The sequence below is a fragment of the Clupea harengus genome, chromosome 14 (genome assembly GCF_900700415.2).
Source record: "Clupea harengus chromosome 14, Ch_v2.0.2, whole genome shotgun sequence".
Taxonomy (NCBI): domain Eukaryota; kingdom Metazoa; phylum Chordata; class Actinopteri; order Clupeiformes; family Clupeidae; genus Clupea; species Clupea harengus.
In genome coordinates, this window is record NC_045165.1 from 4711476 (window position 1) to 4734006 (window position 22531).

Sequence of the window (22531 nt, forward strand, 5' to 3'; positions counted from 1 at the left end):
TTATGTCACTCCACGAAGAGGCCCTTTTGCAATCAGGGAAGGTGTTGGTCGGGAGCACAAGACCGTAATCACCTCCAATCACCTGCCTGATATGAGAAAAACTTGCATCTCATCACTCTTCCTCATTCACATCTTGCTCAGTTCCCTTCAAAAACTGTGTGGAAAATAAATCAGTTAATTTGGGTTCACTGCCAGAAACCCCAGATGGGCTGTCGTCTTGTTCTCACTCTTCAAACGTGCAAGCACTATTTAAATTAAAGTTTTAAAAATATGAGTTTCAGCATTAATTTAGCCCTGCGCACAGAACTGCAGTCCTTATGGTGGCTCTGAGAGCTCTTAAGGAAACGAATGCAAACAGACAAAACACAAAGCAAATGAATTAGGTTCTCTGTAGACTATCTACAGATACAGATGCTCAGATTATAAACATATAGAAGGTTGTTAGTTCAATTCCCTGTCGAAGCGTCCTTGAGCAAGACACTGAACCCCCTAATTGCTCCTGATGTGCAGTGTGCCATCAGTGTAAATGTAAAAATGTGTATACATCCTTGTAAGTCGCTTTGGATAAAAGCGTCTGCTAAATGACTAAATGTAAATGTAGATGTAAACAATAATCTGTTGAAACTCTGTTTTATGGTGAAGGTTAGGGGCTGAGTTTTGGTGAAGGTGATGTTCGGTGTACAATTAGCAAGACTGAACTTCAGTTTCAACAAACCATCTGTGAAGACACTGTAGGCAGACTATCCAAATAAAGTGTTAATAAAGTGAATTCATTAAAAGATAATGTGTTTCACAAGGCAGATGTGTTCATCACTTTTGAGCGTCTTCTGGAAACACTTCCGTTGTCGTTTGGTGTAATTGCAGCCTGCTTCTACACTTATGTGCAAATGCTGCGCATGTGTTGTCAAACTGATGTTTTCTTAATTTGCTTGTTTTTTGTCCATTTGCATTTGTTTTAAATTGCAGTGGATTGTGGGACATGTTGTTTTCACAGAAGAATGGAATTCTTACATGTATTTACACATATTTTCATGCAAATTTTGCATTCATTTTGCCCTGCAACAAATACAACCTCACCATTCTTTTTGAGTGTGCTGATGCTGATATTACTATGTTATAAAGTATTGCGGTCCTAACATCTTGAAAATAATCACCCAGATGGATATCAGTTAGTTTTTTGAGGAAGTTAAACAGCTGCTAAACCACACAGATCTGCAGCTGAGGTCCACACCAAACATCATCACTCAGTTCCTGAGGGGGGGGTACTGATCTTGGCATCATCTGTAGGTCTACCCTAACACCGACAGCTAGTCAGCTAGTCAGAGCTAATGCTGCACCAGCGTCTATTTTGTACTGCAGTGTGATGGTAGTGTCAACCGTCACTATTTCTGCAAAGATATATCAGAAATAGAAATGATTATTTCTATTGTTTCTGTCTTTTAGCCTTCAGATTTATGTTTTCATACGGGTCATTCACAGTTGAGGTTGGGTTGAGGGGTGTGTGTTGTGGTTGCCTGTGCCCATGTGTGATGACAGAACTGGTTCCACCCAGGTACTCACTACTTATCTGTGTTATACACTCCGATTAGAATATTTCCCTGCACTGAACCTTCCGGCTGTCAAACCATTTTGAGAAAAAAAAAAGATGAACACAGCAGCACACGTCCTGAGTCCCAGCAAGCCGCAGTGTTGCAGTATAGTATAAGTGTGTGACTCAGGCCTGTCACAAGAAGAACTCATACTGTCGGGCTGTATTACTTCCAAAATGTTTCTGAAAGGAGGACTGTGACATAATGAGGGATGCTGTTCCCCCGACATGTTGTCACAGCATTTCTGAAGGTTGCCTGCTGGAGTCCCGGGATGGCAGACATCACCACAAATATTGTCCAGTCTGCAGGAGAAGATGCAGTTCTCAAAAAGAAGTGGATGTCCTTAACCTTTAAAGAACATTTTCTTTTTCTTTTTTGAGACTTACATTTCAGGTAAGACGTTCAGAGAGCTGCAGCAAGGTTGATGCGAGCTGCAATCTGCAAAGAGAGAGACTCAAGGCCTTTTCTCAGCCCATGTGTCTAATGTGTCAGGACTGAGGATAAACAGCCGGACAAATCACTATTTCAGTCAGGCAGGTAGAGCTTGGATTGGTTTGTGGGGAGAAACTGAAGTTCAAAGATATATTACTACATAGCAGAACAGGTTAGCATTATGGCTAGTGGTGAAGGATGGTTGGAGTAAGGGAATATGAGCAATGATGCTAATGAAGGAAAAGCAATTGATAAATCACCGTCACTCAAAACCACAGAAGAAGAATGAGGACTGAAGACAGAACAAGCCGAACTTGGTAACAAGATGACAGAAGTTGGAAAGGCTTGGTCGATTCCAGAGGGGCTTGTAGGCTTGTTGTTCTAGGCAAGATAACTTGAAGTTCAGTGTATGGGAAATGAGTCTGGAATTAGTTCATCTCTCTCCTCTCACTCTGTTCCAACACTGCACACTGAATTTGACAGGTGTGAGCTTCAGTGATGAGAGAAATCAGCTTTCCTGATTACTCAGAGAGATTTGATCAGAATGCAGCTGTCCTGGGTCCTGAAATCTCTCTCTCTCTCTCTCTCTCTCTCCCTCAGGGGCACATTGCCAAGAGTTTTAGGTTGGAAATAATCTTCACTGTCAATAACGATTGGTAGAGCTGACCCTCAATAATCTTAGTTCTTAGATTTTGCTATCTGCCACATATATAAGGGACAGACGATGAACCACGCAGAGTATTATCATGTCCTGCCCATGGCTTATTTGCCATAGAGGTTGGGTGCATCAAAACAAACATGGCTTACAGGTCCTGCCGGTGTGATCGTGGCCTTAGCCATGCAATGACGCATTACCGTGAAGAGGGTATTTCTTGATATTTTCTTGTTGCCACGACTCGCACTGCTTCTTAAGTGCGACGACAGGAACTTTCCAACGGAAGGGAGATGCTGAGTTCGAGACACCTGCTGAGTGAGCGCCCTCCGAGCGCCTGAGTGCCGAGCTTTTGAACCGTCCAATAACGCACCTCCCGCGGAGCCCTTCCATACTGCATTCTCAAAAAGCAGCATACTTCCCCCCTGCCGAGGGTTAACGCCTGCGAGGGCTCCTGGAGCATTGGTGCCGCACATTTAGAGCTGAATTTATGAGGGAATCCATCTAACTAATGATGCAGCCTGTGCTGAGTTGTTCAGCTTTTATTTAGATGTCCTGAGCTCTTATTTTTCCATCATCTCAAGCATGATGGGAATGCACGCGCGACGTTTTCAATATTCTGTGGTAGTATGAATATGAGCCATAAATATATTAGCATTTTAATTTAACCTGCACTGCATGCTTCAGTGTCCACACATTCATGTGCACATGCAATTGACAAACATTTCATGAAAGCTCATTTCTTGGCAATGAGGCCAAGTTGAATGATGGGTATTATCTCATGTTGAGATTGAACATTGAACAGATGCAAATGTTTTTTTGTCTAATACCATCCCTGGAATTAGATATGCTTTTCTCAGAAAAGCCTGGAGATGTCTTGACAGTGTTATAATTGTGTGTGTCTCTGGCAACCCCTCTTGAGAAAGAGCACATTCTGCATTTGCATAGCTTGAATAATACTTGTTCAATTTGTACATCAAAGTGTATGAGTTTGACCTTAACAGAAACATATAGAGTGCAGCATCCGGTTTTAGAAGATTAAGGCATTCAATGCACCATCTCAAGAACTGTGCCCGCCACTCCCTGCACCCTCTAAAGAGCTGTGCCCGCCACTCCCTGCACCCTCTCAAGAGCTGTGCCCGCCACTCCCTGCACCCTCTCAAGAGCTGTGCCCGCCGCTCCCTGCACCCTCTAAAGAGCTGTGCCCGCCACTCCCTGCACCCTCTCAAGAACTGTGCCCGCCACTCCCTGCACCCTCTAAAGAGCTGTGCCCGCCACTTCCTGCACCCTCTAAAGAGCTGTGCCCGCCACTCCCTGCACCCTCTCAAGAGCTGTGCCCGCCACTCCCTGCACCCTCTAAAGAGCTGTGCCCGCCACTCCCTGCACCCTCTCAAGAACTGTGCCCGCCACTCCCTGCACCCTCTCAAGAGCTGTGCCCGCCACTCCCTGCACCCTCTCAAGAGCTGTGCCCGCCACTCCCTGCACCCTCTAAAGAGCTGTGCCCGCCACTCCCTGCACCCTCTCAAGAGCTGTGCCCGCCACTCCCTGCACCCTCTAAAGAGCTGTGCCCGCCACTCCCTGCACCCTCTAAAGAGCTGTGCCCGCCACTCCCTGCACCCTCTCAAGAACTGTGCCCACCACTCCCCGCACCCTCTCAAGAGCTGTGCCCGCCACTCCCCGCACCCTCTCAAGAGCACTCCTGTTCATGGCCATCTGTGCCGGCTGGAGCAGAAGTACATGGAATGCATGGAAAGGTTGTGAAATAGCCTCAATACAGCCTCAGTCTTCTGAGGAAGAGCCTCAATAGTCACATCACTTTACTATCAGTAGGCCTACTGCCGTCGTTGAATGCATCAGGAAGAGCCTCAATAGTCACATCACTTTACTATCAGTAGACCTACTGCCGTCGGTGAGTGCCTCAGCACTGCTGTCAGCCTGCAATTATCTCATAGTGCTGGAAATTATGTAATTAGGTTTTACCTTTTTGTTTTTAACGACTATATGAATTTATGAAATCACATATTTTCCTATAAATGTCGTTGGGTGTGTGTGTGTGTTTCTGAAGGTTGATAAGAGTGGAGTTGTAGAGTAGTAAGTCAACAGGGTTCTACAACAGTTCAGTGGCCTTTCTTCATCATTTTCCTTTCATTTTAGTATCGATCAAGTCATTTAAATTTTTTACAATCAATGTTAAAGCGAGCAGTCATGCAATCTGCCCTGTGATGTTGGTTGATATCGGCCACGTTACGAAAAAAAACGAAATTACGTAGGTTTTGAAATGTATCTATATTATATATACTTTTTTTGTTTTTGTTCTTATATCAATGACTTATTGTAAAAAATCTAGCCTTCATCAGTCTAACCTTCATACTATACTCACACAATATGGTGCATTTGAAAGGCCGTAATGCACAGGTCTTGCTCAGCCAATAGAATAAGAGGCCCATGCAGCAGGTGGTTCATTCTTTCCATTGATCACCATGCAGTTAGCCAAGTCAGCCGTGGCCAGCTAAACAGGAGTTTATCATCATACATACATTGCAGTCATCACCACTGTTTAGCTGGGTGCGTACAAGCTATTGTTTACCAAGTGTTTAGATGGGTGACCCGCAGGCTTAGATGCTTAGAAGGCTAAACACCCTTCCAAATTATGGCCCAAGGAGTTCCAGTGTGTTTTCTCACACTGTAGTCTTGCCAGGCTTTTTTTTGTGTGTGTGTGTGTGTGCCGTTGAAGTGCTTTGATTGTTCTTTTCAGCTCGTGGTTTTTAGCACCTTTAGCAAAATCGTCCGCCATTACCGGAATGTTTTTGTGCTGTTCCTTCCGCTCCCTTCTACTGTGCGCGCATGCATTATCTCCAGTCCCAGCTAATCCATGGAGCAGATCAATCAGGCCTCAGTGTTCCTGAGAGCATACACGTCAGTGCATTGGCCACTTCTGTTTATCTGACCTTCCGATAATACATGTTTATCCAACTCCATGGGAGGGAGAAAAAAAAACATCCTCAATATGGATCGCAAATATTGACTATTTGTTAAATGAAATCCACCAGATGAGGTTTTCGCGTTCAGAAACTCTATTGCATAGTGCATGTGGGAAAGGTGTCCATGCATACAAAGCCAATGACATGGCTTGCGGTCAATACTAATATTTGTCGCAGGTTGATAATATTGTGATTTTGTTGGTTTGAACAGGTTGCACGCTGTATCTGTAGCACAAGGCAAACGTCACTAAAACATGCAAATAACGTTTAAAAAATATCCACAAGCAGCAGAAGGACCTTACCATTTCTGTAAAAATCATGTTACTCTCTGACGTAAGTGTTTTCATTGAATCTACAGCTTCACACAATGATATTTTTGAATAAATACATCTGCGACAGCTTCACATAATTCTATTTTTAAATAAAAACAACTGCGACAGTAAAAGCAGTAAAATATAGTGAATGAAATTAAATGAAAGGAATTAATTTGCAAAGGATGTGTGGAGGGGCAAAGAGCGGGGCCCAGTAGATGACCCATGAATAATGTACCATATTCATTATTCAAACTGTTATTCACACTTACCGCTTCATACGTATGTGGCCTTGTATTTGTTAAAGGGAAAGACAGTGTTATGACTCTGGGATATTCAATCTGAACACTTTCAACTTTCCAAACAGCCAGCTCAAAGAAACTGTTTTTTTTTTTAGACTCAGCCTAGCTAGGCCACTGAACAAATGCCTTTGAACCACTCTAAATAAGATTGTCGGTTCATCAGATGAATGTTACGTGGCCTCATCAGGGTTTAACCTCCCTAGCTATACTGCACATCAGACAGGCAGATATATTGGCAGTAGCAGAGGCAGACATTTTGTGGCGGCTCTGTTCAGTTGGTCACAGGTTGACACTTGTAAGAGAAGGGCAGCTCTTTATTGATATTCTTAATTGCCATTGTTATTCTTATCGAGCGGGGAGACTTGGGTGCTTCTAAAACAGGGCCCGGGGCGTTAGTTGAATAAGCATCGACGGCCTGAGCCTCTGCATTCTGTTCTCTCCTAATGGCCTGAGGTAATGAGGGGCACCGCGACACCGCAGTAGTGTCACCACCTGCAGTCTGATGCCAAAGGGAACATGGGCAGGTACACACAGCTGTGTGTGTGTATGGGGGGGGGCATACATAACAAATATACTATATATTATATATTATATATCTATATATACATGAGGGGGAGGGAGGGAAAGGACAAAATCAATATCAATTATGTATGCATGGTGGCATTGCTGTGTGTATTGGGGGGGGGGGGGGGGTCTGTGTGATTGAAGGAAAGGTTATTGGTTAAAGGTTATTGAGTCACTCTTCTCTCTCTCTGACAACCTGCACTGCTGGTATGTTGCTTTATGTGTTGGCTTGTATCACAGATAAGGTATAGATGGTGATTATATACACAGTATGTTTGTTTTTTTCAGTTTCATAAACACAATGCAGGCAGAGACACAATGCTTTTGATATGCTAACACATGCAAATGTCTGCCTTTGAACTGAAGAAATGAATCACCCAGTTCTTAACACACTGCTGAACATGGTCCCTTTTCATTAGTGTGCTCACAGAAATACTATTCTGCCCTCTCAGAAAAGAAGAAGTACCCTGTGTCTCTGGCTGTTTTTATTTGTTTCGGTTAGGTGTGGTTTTGTTAGTCTCTGCCGTGGAACATGCCTTTAACAGGAAGGAATCAAAATAAATTGATATAGCTTTGACTGACAGAAAACATTTTCATATCAAAACCACCTCAGGGTATTCGAAATCTCCTAAGACAGGAACACACACGCAACAAACTAATTTAATTTCCATATTATCAAAGCCAGAGACTCCGTGTAACAAATAGACGGAAGAGTACATTCTTAGCACCCGTGTCAGCACCAGAAGATGTCGAACTCCACTCCGCCAGCCTCCAAATCCCAATTTAACCCCAGTAGAGGAGAGCTGTCAGAGTGAAGTGCTTGTGGCAATATGTACATGTGTCGTGTCAATGACATGCCAATGTGGAATTTGAGTTTCAGAGAGAAAGACAGTGGGGGGGGGTTGATCATACATTCAGAATATCTATGGCAATGATGGAGAGGGCTGCATTCAGACGCAAAGAAAATGCTATTCTTATCGCACATACCCAGTGCTGAATGCCAATGGTGTTTTCCATTATGTTCTGAGTTGCATGGAACTGGGAGATAGAGAAAGAAGGCAGGCAGAACATGTCTTGGGAGAAAATGAAGTAATGAAAAGGTCACCAGCAAATGCTAAATGCTTTTTATTGGATCGACTGTTCCTATTGACTTACAGGTCTGTTAGACTCATAATCTCTTATATCAAATTAAAGCTACAGTCGGTTCATTATCATTTCATTCGATATATTTTTGCTTGGATACAATATCCTGATTTTAATATAATTTGATTATCGGATATATTTATGCTTGGCTACGTATTTATATCCCTCTCAGTGCTCCATACCTAGAAGATGTTATTTTTCTACATAATTGTGTTGTAGTAACCTAATATTCTCAGATTCTAGTGCTGTCCCATGGGAATAACCAATTAACCTGCCTCTGAACAGCCATCACAGCCATCAGTCATCATGGCACTGGATGCAACATGATTATAATATGGTTGCAAAAAAAATCATTTGACAGGTGATCCATTCATGTGTAAGGTCATAGCTGCTGATATCAGTTTTCTTGAGAGCCGCAGACACACATGAAATTGTTCAGTTGTTTGAAAGGCACAAGGAGTTAAGATCATGTGCCTTGTGCGAACTTTGAACACCTTGGAAAAAATGGGAAAAATGGGTTGTCAAATTTGCTAAACTATACTACATTTGAGTTACACCAACCAGGCTTGTGTGTCTTTTAAACGTGATATTGTGTTGAAGCAACTAATTTGGACATAGTGTTCACCATATCCAGTTCAGGCATGTGAGATCAGCATAAAGCAATAAAGGAAGTCCAACAGGGAACGTAAATGATCACATGGGGTCTCTGGAGAAACTGCCACCACTTCCTTGTTAAATTGATTCCCAAATAATCAAGCTTAGATATTAATGTTACCAAACCTTTTTTATATGTGTTTGTTTATGTTAGTAGTTCTCAGACACCAGTACAAGGGCTGTGTCTTTATGCGTTGCCTTGAAATGTGCCATACTTGATTCCCACCATGAGCATGTCAGGTGTTGGTGACGCTCGAGATCTCAGTGACTCCATTGTTCTGTTTCCTTACTGTAACGGATGCTTCTGAATGTTGCTGCCTGACTCATTCAGAATGTGTCATTTCTAGAAGCAGTGACACTGCAGTGTACTAATCTAGTTGCAGTGACATTTCCAATACAACCCGTGTAAGATTACACTCAGTATGCACTTGCTTATCAAACTTGCATAACACTAAAAATGATTAAATAAAGAAATCTATTGCACCTCTTTCATGAACCCTCAAACAATTCCATTGGAATTAGTTGGTTAATTTGTGTCTGTTTTACAAGGGACCTAAATGACTTTAGTACATTTTGAAACAGAAACGCTGTGTTGATTGAGCACATTTCATTAATATACAACCAATGTCCACATTACAATTAAGTAAATCCAACAAAATATTTGTGTTTATCGGTGTATATTTTGTCTGTCCAATACAGAAGATTGGATGTTATGGAATTCAAGATTTTGAAAAGATTCTCTCTCTCTCTCTCTCCCTCTCTCTCTCTCTCCCTCTCTCTCTCTCTCTCTCTCTCTCTCTCTCTCTCTGTCTCTCGTTTTCTCTCCTCCTTAGTGGCAGTGTTAGGAGCTCCTGCAGGAATCAATCAAGCTGTCATCCGTTCCCTGTCCTCTGCTATTGTGGAGCCAGATGAGCAAGGTGAGTTCTCAACAGCCTGAGACAATCTCAACAGCCTGAGACAATCTCAACAGCCTGAGACGATCTCAACAGCCTGAGACAATCTCAACAGCCTGAGACAATCTCAACAGCCTGAGACAATCTCAACAGCCTGAGACAATCTCATTTCCTTCATCAGGGAGGCAGAGAGAGAGAGAGAGCGAGAGAGAGACAAACTCATGCTCTCATATCAGGGAGGCAGAGAGAGAGAGAATCTCCTCCTCTCATATCATGGAGGCAGAGAGAGAGAGAGAGAGAGATAGAGAGAGAGAGACAAACTCATGCTCTCATATCAGGGAGGCAGAGAGAGAGAGCGAGAGATAATCTCCTCCTCTCATATCATGGAGGCAGAGAGAGAGAGAGAGAGAGAGAGAGAGATAGAGAGAGAGAGATAACTCATGCTCTCATATCAGGGAGGCAGAGGGAGAGAGAGAGAGAGAGAGAAAGAGAGGCAGAGAGAGAGAGAGAATCTCATGCTCTCATATCAGGGAGGCAGAGAGAGAGAGAGAGAACCACATTCATAGTGTGGGCACACAGTTACAGTTCAACTCTAAGTAACTTTCCTACAACTTTCTTGCAATGTGTACTTTTCAGTTTGCAGTGTTAGTGAAACCTGGCAATCGAAATAATTGGATTCCATCTCTCTGTCCAGGACTGTGATCAAGTGCACTCTGGGTCACTCTTTACGTCCAACACACACGAGTATTACACCTGGCCATACAGTATAGCAAAGTAGACAGTGGCTCTGCACTTAAACTAATGCAGATTCAATCGAGTATTGAGTATTTCCACCCTCAAGAGTTGCTGTGCAGTGCAGAACAAGGACAGATGCTAAGAGTGTACTTTTCACTTGTTCCACCGCTGACATCCAGAAGTACTCTCACACACACACACACACACACACACACACACAACACACACACACACACACACACACACACACACACACACACAGTCACACACACACACACACACACACTCACACTCACACACACACACACACACACACACACACACACACACACACACACACACACACACACACACACACACACACACACACCGCTCTGCCTCTGCCTCTGATCAATAACATTTCCATGTCTGAGGCACTCAGAGATTGCCCCCTTGTGTACCTCGTCCCATTCCGCTCTACTTGGTAGAGGGAATAGCAGATCTCCCCCGGTCTGCTAGGGGGGCATTTCATCGGTGTACCTTGTTCCGCTAAAGCCTCTCTGCTGTGTCCTCAAGTGCATGGTCGCCTCCACTCCTCCGCTGACATCCAGAAGTACTCACACACACACACACACACACACACACACACACACACACCGGTCTGCTAAGGGGGCATTTCATCGGTGTACCTTGTTCCGCTAACATCCAGAAGTACTCACACACACACACACACACACACACACACACACACACACACACACACACACACACACCGGTCTGCTAAGGGGGCATTTCATCGGTGTACCTTGTTCCGCTAACATCCAGAAGTACTCACACACACACACACACACACACACACACACACACACACACACACACACACACACACCGGTCTGCTAAGGGGGCATTTCATTGGTGTACCCACTGCATTGTTTTGCCCCTCAAGGCCTCTCAATAATACAAAAAAAAGTTTTTCTTCTGCTCTTGCAGGGAATGCACTTGCCGGTCTCGATAACCTTTTGTTTCCTCAAAGGCTTCTATGAATGGCTACATTTATCATTTGTTTTTAATATATATTTATATATATATAAACGTATCCAGTTTTTGCTCCATCACCATGCGTCATGGAAACAGACTAGTGTAAAATAGGAAACACTCTTACTTTAAGGCACAAAAGGACAGAAAGGGCTTAGGCCAGCCTCACACTGTCTGCCTTGCAAGTGCTTCACTTGGGGGGGGTTTTTGTCATTGATTTTCCGGCCGCGCCAGAGATGCGCGTCTCACGTTGGCAGTGTGCAGGCGATAACCCATTAACATGGGTAACGCAGGTAAGTAGGGAATTCAGCCACAATGCACACACAACGCACACTCAACGCACACGCAATGCACACACAACGCAGCCAGTGCGCATGAGGCCTTAAGCGGCAGTTATCTAGCTGAGAGGAGATGCTGCGTATTAAAATCTCAGACCTGCCATTTACTGTCAGCATTTGGGCAAGAGATCCTTCCCCTGGATTTAGCGATAGACTGTGACCACCTCCGGAGCGCTGCTGACCCACAGTGACCTTTGACCTCCTCACCCTCACAGAACTTTCCACCCCTTTTCTTGCATCTCCTTCCCCTCATCTCCTCTCACCTTTGGCTCTCCCTGTCGTCCAGGTGCCATGTTCTCTTTCTCGGCGTCCGTGGAGGCCACCTGCATCCTCTTCGCCGCTGTCATCTTCAACGGCATGTACCCTCTGACCCTGCCCACCTTCCCCGGGATGCCCTTCATCGTCATGGCCGGCTTCTGCCTCATCGTCCTCATCCTCATGCAGTGAGTAATGTTTTTTTTGTCATGGAGTCACAAATGATGGTAGGTAGGGTGTTAAGATGTGTGAAGGAAGATGTGTGTTTTAGCACAAAGGTTGACAAACTGTCCCTGTTGTTTATCTTTACCTGAGGCAAGTGGATATCACTGTTTATGTCACAATTATTTTAGCATTTTGCATGCTAGGTTGTCGTACTAGGTGTTTGTGATACCAAGGGTATTAAGTGTCCTGATTCCAGTGTATTTCTCATATGTGTTATCACTAAATCAACCCAAAACCCTGCGGCCAGGAACAACGTACATAAAAACATAAAAACACAAGTGTCTAGCTGTCTAACTCACCTTTTTAATTGAACGCATACTTGGCAGACCAGATGTCGCAAGGTGTGCTGAACATTTACTTGTGAAAACTATTCTCAGAGTTCAGGGGAGGGAGTGTTCTGTTTATGTGTACCAGTTGTGTGTCATGCGGATGCTTTTCTGTGGAAGGAATCGGAGAGGAACAAAGCCATGTTGTTATTGTTGCTTGGTATTGTTCCCTCAGTAGACACTGTGAAATGTATGGAGGAGGTAGAGGAGTGACCACAAGCCAGGCTAGTAATTGTTTTACATTTTTTATCTTTGCCACCATGTGTCCGTGTCCACGATGAAATGAGACAAAAAGTTAATTAAGTCTTAATTGTTTTCATGTGGTCATGAATGCAATTATTTGTTTGACAAATTAAATCTGCGTTAAATAGCGCCACACAAATTGAAGCAAAGAAAAAAAATTACTGGATGTTTTCCAAAATGGCATTTATTCTCAAGAATCTTTTACACACACACACACACACACACACATCGTCACTTGGACACACTTTCAATTTACCGTCTTATTAGCAGAGACATTTTGGCATTGTCTTTGCTAGAATTAGTATGTGCTTTACATTTGTAACAGAAAATTAATGAGTTTATAGTAAGACGTCAGTGTCTAGGGAAGCCCCACATATTCAGTTTACTTCCTTGCAAAACACATGGGAAATAAATGTCTCTTTCTCATAATAGTCGATAAAATAATAATACCCCATTTAGTCTCACAGATTCCTTCGTCGTCACCAATTATGTTTAGGTAGTTTAAATGATGGGTTCATCTTGTGCATTTATTTGATTGGTAATGTACATTTTTGTAGTTTCAAAGTGTGTTCACACACCCGTGTGTCCATGATTGCATATGCATGCACACACACTCACTGACACACACACACACAAACTCATACACACCCACACACACACACACACAGACACACACACACACATACAAAGACAAAAGAGAGACCATGTCCTGTTTTTCTGCATGTCCTAATTAATCATTTTAGTTTCAATGATGCCACATTGAAATACCAATTACCATTTAATTAAAATGTGTGCAACCTTTTCAAATAGCATTAATACAAAATGTAATCACTCAAATTGCTCAGAAAGCTCCATCATTTTGCAAACGTATTCACTCTTGAGTGTAGCAAGTTAGCAGACAATAATGTTATCTGCAGGTAACTTACTATTTTAATATGTTGAGTCAAAATGAAGTATTAAATTTACAGATGATTTATTTCACCGTACATTCTCGCTGAATAGTGGTTTCAAACAGCATCCGGGCATTCCACACAGGGATGCCATGTCACCTCAGGTGAAGCCAAATGTGGCCTGATCCAAACACATGATGGATAGCTTCTTTAAGAAAGTCTGTTTATGGTGTTACAGTAATATTTGCATGGTGTGTCTTAAGCCCTGTTTTTTTCTGCTGTCTTATGTTCCATGATGAATAGTTTTGCTTTTTTAATCATGAGGGAAGACTTCACAGAGGCACCAACGAACCCCCTTTTTTTTTAAACCAAACTCACAGCTCATCAAAACTCTGGCAGAAATACAACTGTGCAACTTTTTAAAGGATATTTTTATGTCCCCCCGACCGCCTCAGCTCATTTTTTCACAGCCTGGCATCAATCTGTCACAGGTTTTCTTTGTCTCGTCCATGTCACAGTGATAGGCCAAGATTACGACTCGCATGGTCCGTGCATGTCTGTGAGTGAGAGAGACAGAAAGAGGGGGAGAGTGTGAAGGGTGACGTCAATACCGGACCCTTAAAGGACAGTCTTATCACCCTTAAAGGATAGCCTTATCACCCCCGCTTAAAATCACAATCATCTCTGGAGGCTCTGCTTCGCCATGTCGGCCTAACTCGCGACAACAAGACCTGAGCTACCAGCCAGTGCTTAAATGATGGCCCTTGTCAAGATGATGGTAAACAGCTCTTCCGCCTCCATTACCCGTGCCTAAATTGATTATGACGCACATTCCGTGTTCCTTTCCTCCGACTCCATAATTAAGTCATTGTCTTTTCGTAATGGAGGTATTAACGAAGGCAACCTCCCAGTAATAAAGTGCCCGGCGTGGCAGTGCGCTGGTGAAGTGCGCTGCGGTTATCACACAGGGGCTGTAATTAGAGCTCTAATGGGATGCACCCCACCCACCCACCCACCGCACCATCTACCCATCCACCCTCTTCTCAACCTCGCATCCCTCCCTCCCTCTCTCTCCTCCCTCTCCTCCCTCTCTCCTCCTCCTCTTCCTCCTCCTCTTCCCCCAGGGCTGAGGCTGCCTAGGGCAAATACAGTCCCCTAGAGAACAAGCATCTCAGCGAGCACAGACATCCTCTGAAGAAAGGGGAAAAAAATAGAATGAGAGACACACACACACATGCAGAAATGCTCTCACACACACACACACACACAAACACACACACACACACATGCTCACACACAGACACACACACAAACACACATACACATGCAGACATGCTCACACACACACACACACACACACACACACACACACACACACACACACACACACACACACACACACAGTGTGTGAGGTGAATGATGCAGTGATGACAGGCTAGGGTGATGAAACATCTCCCTGAATAAAAAGCCAGTTTCCCTCCGTTCCTCTAATGGAGGGGATGGCAGAGTTGGCTCTTCTGCCATGGAGAACGCACATCTCACTAATGGACATGTGTGCTATGGGCCTCTCCTCTCCTCTCCTCTCCTCTCCTCTCCTCTCCTCTCCTCTCCTCTCCTCTCCTCTCCTCTCCCATCCTCTCCTCTCCTGTCCTCTCTTCTCTTCTCCTCTCCTCTCCTCTCCTCTCCTCTCTCCTCTCCTCTATCGTACTCTACTCACGGATTCTACAGCAGCAAGGGATGTGGGGTGTAATTTTACTTTATCACTGAGGAGGGGAAAAAATGACTCATCCCCGGTATACTAGAAGACCTTGTGTGTCCGTTGTATATTCAAAACAAAAGGCATTTTGGCTTTCGGGGGAACCTCAGAAAGCACTGCATTTAGGTCCTGTCATGTACCTACAAGCTTTCACAGTGCATTATAATGACTGAGTATTTCAGTGGTTACATTTTTCCCCACTTCCCCCCCCCCCCCCCCCCTCTGTGTTGTGTTTGGGAAGAAAAACACTTCCCATAATGTATGGTACAGAGGCAGCAATTTGGGCATATTTGTCATCATGAAGCACCACTGCATCAAAGCTAGCCCAGGCCTCATGGCCAGAGAGTGCTGTGGTAGGGGATGCTTGCAGGGAGGACGGCACTGCTCTCCCATAATAATACCGAGCAGGACTGTGGAGGGAAATGGAATGATAACCAACGCAATGATGTGACGTTATTAAGGGAGAGTGGGGCACTAAGCACTGTGTGCATCAGAGCAGATAGGTCTCTCGCTCTCCAGATTGGATGCCCTGTTGATGTGAATCTCTAACAAAACGACAGCAGTGCGAAGAAGTGGTGGATGTGTCACTCGAAGGGATTGAAATTCTGTAGTTAACTGCAATGACATTGAATGGCTGTTTGTAACTCTCCGCAACTCTCTGCATGCATGTGTGAGTGTGTGTGTGTGTGTGTGTGGTGTGTGTGGTGTGTGTGAGTGTGTGTGTGTGCATTCATGCATGGGCAAAGTGGGAAAATAAGAAGCCAGCACAAGACACATAAGTACAAGACACACAGAGGGAGGAAACACGTACAGAGGGTTCGCAAGTCTTCCCATATGCAACCCACCAGAATATTTAAGCGCGCGAGCCAGCCAGCCAGCAAAGGAAGAGAATGAGATGGAAAAAAGCAAACGACGACAACAAAGCTGAGATAAAGCAAGAGAGAGGGGAAGAGCAAGTCTGCCTCCACAGGACTGAAAACACTTATCAAGGCTCCGCAAGAAAAACACATTCACAAGAGACGGATGGATTAAGACAGGGTTTAACCATCAAAGTCTCTTCTCAACCAGCCGCATCTCCCGGAGACCTGGAAGCTGAGGTCCCTGTTTTTATCTCTCTTCCCCCCCCCCAAACACACACACACACACACACACACATTATTTTGCCCTTCCACATGGTTGGATATATTTTGAGACATGGTTGCAAAAGGGAAAGAAATGAGGAAATGGAGAAATATTTCTTGTTATGTGGTTAAAATGAAAGTGCTATCAATTATGACCCTAACGAAAGATGTTCAAATTTGACCTAGATAGCCAGTGCTAGGGCACAGATGTGCGTCTGCAAAACACATTATGCCCGCGATGGTGTACTTCATGTACACAGTGCATATGTATTCCCCGTCTGTGTCTATCTGCCAATCATACTTGTGTATCTGTACCAAAATGGCTTTGGCAAGCACATCTTTAGCATGAACGTTAATTGTGAAGTAATTTTGGTGTAGAAACTGGACCTCACAGTGTAAGCGGATACTCGTGTACACACACATAGGCGACAATGCCGTCTTTTCTTTCTGAAACCAGCTGTAGCCCCTAGCAGGAGAGAAACAAGCAATAGATTAGTCCCACCATTATACATATAAATGTGTTCATCAGTGGTAGTTAGGGGGTGAGCTGCTGTTCCTGACCTCTTTAGTTACGTGATTAAATGTCCATTGAGTGAAGGTGAAAGACCGGGGATGCAGGGGTGGGGGGGTGGTGTTGGGGGGTTGCCTGAGGATTGATTATAGGAAGGCTCCCCCCTCGCCCCCACACCCACCTCCCCATATGGCCAGAATAGGTTTGCGGAGCTCATTGCACTCCTACACGTGATGGATCTTTGCCATTCTGTCCACATAGATCTGCAGCAAGGACTGGCCATTTGTTGCCTCGGCCCCAGGCAAAGGGAACATGCCAGGCAGTCAATATGATTTTGTTCTCTCCCCAGCTCCCCTTTGATAATTTATTTATTCATCATTTGCACCGAAAGCTGTGTTTATCGACTTCTGCCCCGGGGGCGGCCGTGTCAAGATCTTTGGACAATTTCTTGAAGGGACTAGGTTGGCTTCGCAAGCTTGTGGGGCCCGCTAAAACAAGTGGCCGTTTCTGTGCTTTGAATTCACAAGCTGCACACTGGTCGGAAAAGGGGTGGGGGGTGAACTTTGCATGGATCCGGCTGCCTTTGATGTCATGGTGATTTGGTTGAAAGCATAGCTGGTCTGAGTGGGATCTGGGGTGGTCTGGATGCTTTGAATGTCTGTGATCAGTGTTCGGGAAATTTTTCCTACCGCATTCTGCGGATTGTTGTCCTTATGTATATTTCAATAGACTGTCTTGTCTTTTACGCCGAGGCTGTTTTTCAATGTCGCTAAGTATTGTGATATGAAACGGGAACGGCAAAGAAGAACGAGCGTTGCATGAGGCGGATTAAATATGTACGACTCAGGAGATTCTGTTGCCTGTCATGACTCTTGTTCTATTTGCATCATAAATAGGAAAGAGGTCTCCTCAGCCAGGGAAGGCAATGAAAAACAGGTTAGACAAGTCCTCCGTGGGGTATGCATGGCATTCCATGATATACAGAAATACCGTTGCTATTGTATTATTTAACCAATTAAACAAAATAAAGTTGTCTGTGAACTACTAGCAGGTCTCGACACTCACACACACTTCATCCGATAATGAGCGCACTGTCATGTCACGTTATAAATATCTCATCCTTTTTCTGCTTTGCTCTTCTGGTGAACGAGGGCATCTAACTCTGACTCTGTGAGTGCACGTTGAGTGACAGCTCAAGTCCCCATCCGAATAAGCCCCCCCCACCCACCCCCACCCCTGCCAGGTAGTTCGGCGGAGCAGACGAATGATGATTAAAAGCGCATGTTTTTGAGGGATTCAGAACGAAGCCTTTGATTCAGGCCTTCGCCACCAAGGCCCGCAGGGGGACGGAACCAGAGATGAGAATTAGTCGTGCTAGGGCTCCGCAGCTCCGGTGGCGGTTCCGCGGCTCTGCGCTCTCATTACGACTGGAAAATTAAGGTCCGACCAAAAAAAAAAAGAAAAGAAAGAACAAAGAAAAACATAATAGGAAAACAAACAAGCATCTTTGCAAAAAATATTCACAAGATGAGTTAAGGTATCAGCGAGTTGGGAACAGCCTTAGAGGGCTGGATCTAACAGTAAGTATAGCTTACCATCTCCATACGCAGAGATGGTAAGCTATCTAATTATGTGTTGGGGTGAACATGTAGTTTGCGTGGAGTGTGTCTGTGAGTGTGTCTGTTTGGGTTCACAGAAACTGGCATTCCTGTCACGATACAGCATGTTGCCGGGACTTGTAGTATCACCGTCTAGCAATATGCAAAGCGTGAGATCTTCAGTGTTTGCCACCTAAGGCCAATTATGTTAGAGATCACAGAGACTGCCAATCAGCATATATTAACGGTACTACATTTTGGCCAGTTCCTCGGGCACACACATGTTGCGACAAAGGGGATATTGAACCGTAAAGACACATAATTCCACCTCTAAATAAGCTTAAATAAGTATGACAATGAGACTATAAAGAATACATTGGGGTTTTTGTATCTGTCTGTCTGAATCACAGAGCTACAAGGCCTTCTGTTACCTTCAGACAATAGTTCAGGTTCAAAAATGGGCATTTCTATTGCTCAGTGTTAATTCAGTGCAAGACACTGCTTGGTAGTTTATTATGTAAGGGGGAAGACGAACATGGTATTTGAAAAGCATAGATAGCCAGGAGGAAGTATGAATTAGACTAACCACTAACTGAGTGAATATTTTATGTTTGTTCTTGGAAATTGTACTGTATACCTAGTGAAAATGTCTACGTTTACAATAACATCAGTCAAGCAACTACCATTATTTTCCAGTCAACAGAAAAGCTTGGCAGCATCAGCGGCATACTAATATCTAAACATAGGACCACACGTAGGATGAGACAGCCTTTATAATTAGGACTCCGCAAGGATCAGCACTCAATTTGGACTTGGTGTCAAATTCTTCTTGAGACTCAGTGTCTCAATTTTTATTCTACATTTGGTCAGGATTTGTTTAGCGTTGCATCAATGACGTCTGATAAAAGGTCTGTTGTGAAAGTCGCTGAAATATCACAGTGAAATTGCATATCTCAAATGTGCAGGTTTTTTTTAATAACACTGATCTGATGAGACTGCATACTTGTCGGTTAATTTATTTTTTGTATTTTGTTGTTTATGAACATGAATAAATAGTCCTTACGCAAAGGCCTTCCGAGAAGAAAGAAGAGAAAACGAGAGCAGATGCTAGCCAGCTTATTCCTTTGAAAAGCAAATTACCATATAAATATATTTGATGGTAATTAGTGCCTAATCCACATTCCATTGAAACAACTAGAATAAACCATTTACTCAGCCCAGAAAGATATGGAGTTTAAGAGCGCTGTGGCTCAGCAACGTGGAAAGCAAGGATGATTTTATAATTATATTTTGTTCGTTTGGCTCGGCGACATGGCAAGGGAAGGATCTGTATTTATTGATGTTTTTCGTGCCCGCTACGTGTGTCAACATCATGTGTTCTGAATAGGGAGTCGTTAGCTTAGCATAGACGCTGCCACACATTGAAGCACAATTACACTGGAAACAATGGCGCAACAGCAGAAAACACAATAAGTGTAGGGCTCAGTTCTATCAGCTCTATCTAAGTTCGACCTGGTTGTATCTAACGGTGTTATTTCAGAGGTGAGAATGTAAATGGCCTTGCTGTCACTCTATAGGTCACCTTTTACAACCTAACAAGTTTGATAGGTGAGGATGCCTGAACCAAGATATGCTGCGCTGACAACAAAGGTCCAAATTTCATTGACGGCCAACGAGCAAAGCTCGTCTGACGCACATGAACTAAAGCTATCGTGTGGTGTGTGGGAGCATTGCGCTGACCCACCCATGTTTGCGCTTAGGATCTTTCTCATGGTTTTGAATTAGCAAAATGATTTTGCTGAGTTATTATATTAGCTTTAGTTCATGCGCAGCGAATTTAGTTGGTTGGTTGGTTGGTAAAATTGGAGCCCTGAGCGAGTTGGGCTCCAAAAGTAGAGTCGAGTTCAACTGGATTTGACACTCCGCTCCCAGGAAGCTATCGTGACTGTAGCAGGCATCACACATTCCACTGGCAAACACAAGAAAAAAAACTCTGCTCTGACTACTGGTCAGTGTGATCCCCACCTAAGGGGTTCAGTCATGTTGGACATCACGACTTCCTTTCCATAGTAAAGGTCACAGTGATTACTTACCATCGTGAGGCAGTGTGCTTTCAAGCTAAGTCAGTAACTGTTCAAGTCTATGCCTGCAGTCCACAATCTCAAAATGTAGATCCTTTTACATATTCAATTCAATTCAATTCAATTCAATTTTATTTATATTGCACCACAAGAATAAAATAGTCTCAAGGCTCTTTACAGAGCCCAGTGCTTGAGCCCCCTTTACATTGACAGTACATATGTCAATGTCATTTTGAGGAGTGAATGATTTTATTGTTTGGGTCCTTTCCATTTCCATTTCAAAGGTACAGAATACCTCTCTGGCTGCTGTTCTTCTCAGAAACCCACTTCAAAAAAGGCCATCTAAACCAGGCTAGGGACACCTGTAATGGCCACTTATACAGCCTCTAAGAGTGTGTGTTGACTGATTTGTCTGTTTCAATGGCAAACATTTTTAGCGAATTTGTCTTGTGAAAGAAATTCCAGACCTTCAACTTTTTTCTGTTCATCTATTTTTATAATGGGCCATATTTGTGCCACTTCTTTGGGGTTTTATGTGTGCATGAAAAGGAAAAATACTTGGCCTAATAATTTTGCGCCGTTCTCCAGTTTCGGTAAACCTCACCAGTTTCAATTCTGACCTGACCATGAAGCTGCTCTCTCTCAGCACGACAGATGGAGATGCTTGAGCGTCTCCTTGTTTTTTTCTCCACAGATGGGTCAGTGAGATGCAGACCACTCATCCACGTCTGGTGATCCAGGACTGAATCTCCACAGATGGGTCAGTGAGATGCAGACCACTCATCCACGTCTGGTGATCCAGGACTGAATCTCGAAAGTAGATCTGGTCTGGATAAATGTATCTCAACCTGGGCTAAACCTCATTCCTCTGGACCAGGTCTGGAGGGAACCTCCTCCTTCTCTTTTCTCCCCCTCCTCATCCTCAAGACCGCTGAGGAGGAGCTGACCACGTGGTTTGGTGAATGTGAGGGTTTTTAATGTTTGGGAACGCACAGAGCTGATGCACAAACTACCAGCATCATGTATGTCAGACGTTAGACATCTAGCATAGCATAGCATAGCATAGCATAGCATAGCATAGCATAGCATAGCATAGCATAGCATAGCAAAGCATAGCATAGCATAGCATCCCATTACAGTCACCACAGGACTAAAAATTAAGCACCGTAATAAATCAGTGAAAATGAATGGTAATGACATATAATGATGAGTGAAAGATGTGATGAGCACAACACATGGGTGGACTGTGGGCTCAGGGGCAAACACACAGCCTTCCCTGTCATGCCAAATGCTCCACACTGTGTGTCTTTGATGGCACTTTTAATGGAGGTCTCCCTTTAATCAATATGTGTACATATGAATGTAAGATTTGACACTTCTGCCCTTTCGTGACACTTTTTGTAAATGCCATGTAAAATGTGAAAATAACTGAAAGGACATTGGTGTATGAAATAGTATTTTTGCACTGGAGATTTAAACAATGTTAATAAACAAACATATTGAATATTATACTTTCTTTCTTTCAACATCATTGTGTCACTAGTGTTTAGAATGAGTCCCCAGAAAGATGGAGCAAGACATTGATTACACACGGGTTAAGAAGAGGAGGAAATAAAGCTTGGATTTGTATCAGATAGACATAATTAAAATAGCCTCCTTAAGCCTCTCATCCCAATAAGCCTCCCAGACACCTCATTTACAGCCAGATAACTAATCTTAAGCGTTTTAATTCCCCGCGATTTGCTGTTAAGCATTGGAGGCCATCAATTGTAAATTATCTCTCTCTCCCTAAAACCTACAACACACACACACACACACACACACACACACACACACACACACACACATACACTGTTCCATTCCACACAAAACAATGCAAATTGAACTTACAACTGAAGATAGCAAGTTATTTCAATA

The 22531-nt window shown here is 43.7% G+C and overlaps 1 protein-coding gene across 1 annotated transcript in view; it reads left to right on the forward strand.

Annotated features, from left to right (window-relative positions):
- The window catches only part of zgc:174356 (uncharacterized protein LOC100137120 homolog), a 31219-nt gene extending 9096 nt beyond the window's left edge, over nucleotides 1-22123 (forward strand). The window contains exons 5-7 of the mRNA XM_012824457.3: nucleotides 9462-9545; nucleotides 11895-12051; nucleotides 21309-22123. Coding sequence (XP_012679911.2) covers nucleotides 9462-9545; nucleotides 11895-12051; nucleotides 21309-21360 — 293 coding nt within the window. The 3' untranslated portion in view covers nucleotides 21361-22123. The remainder of the gene's footprint in view (nucleotides 1-9461; nucleotides 9546-11894; nucleotides 12052-21308) is intronic.
- The last annotated feature ends 408 nt before the right edge of the window (nucleotides 22124-22531 follow it).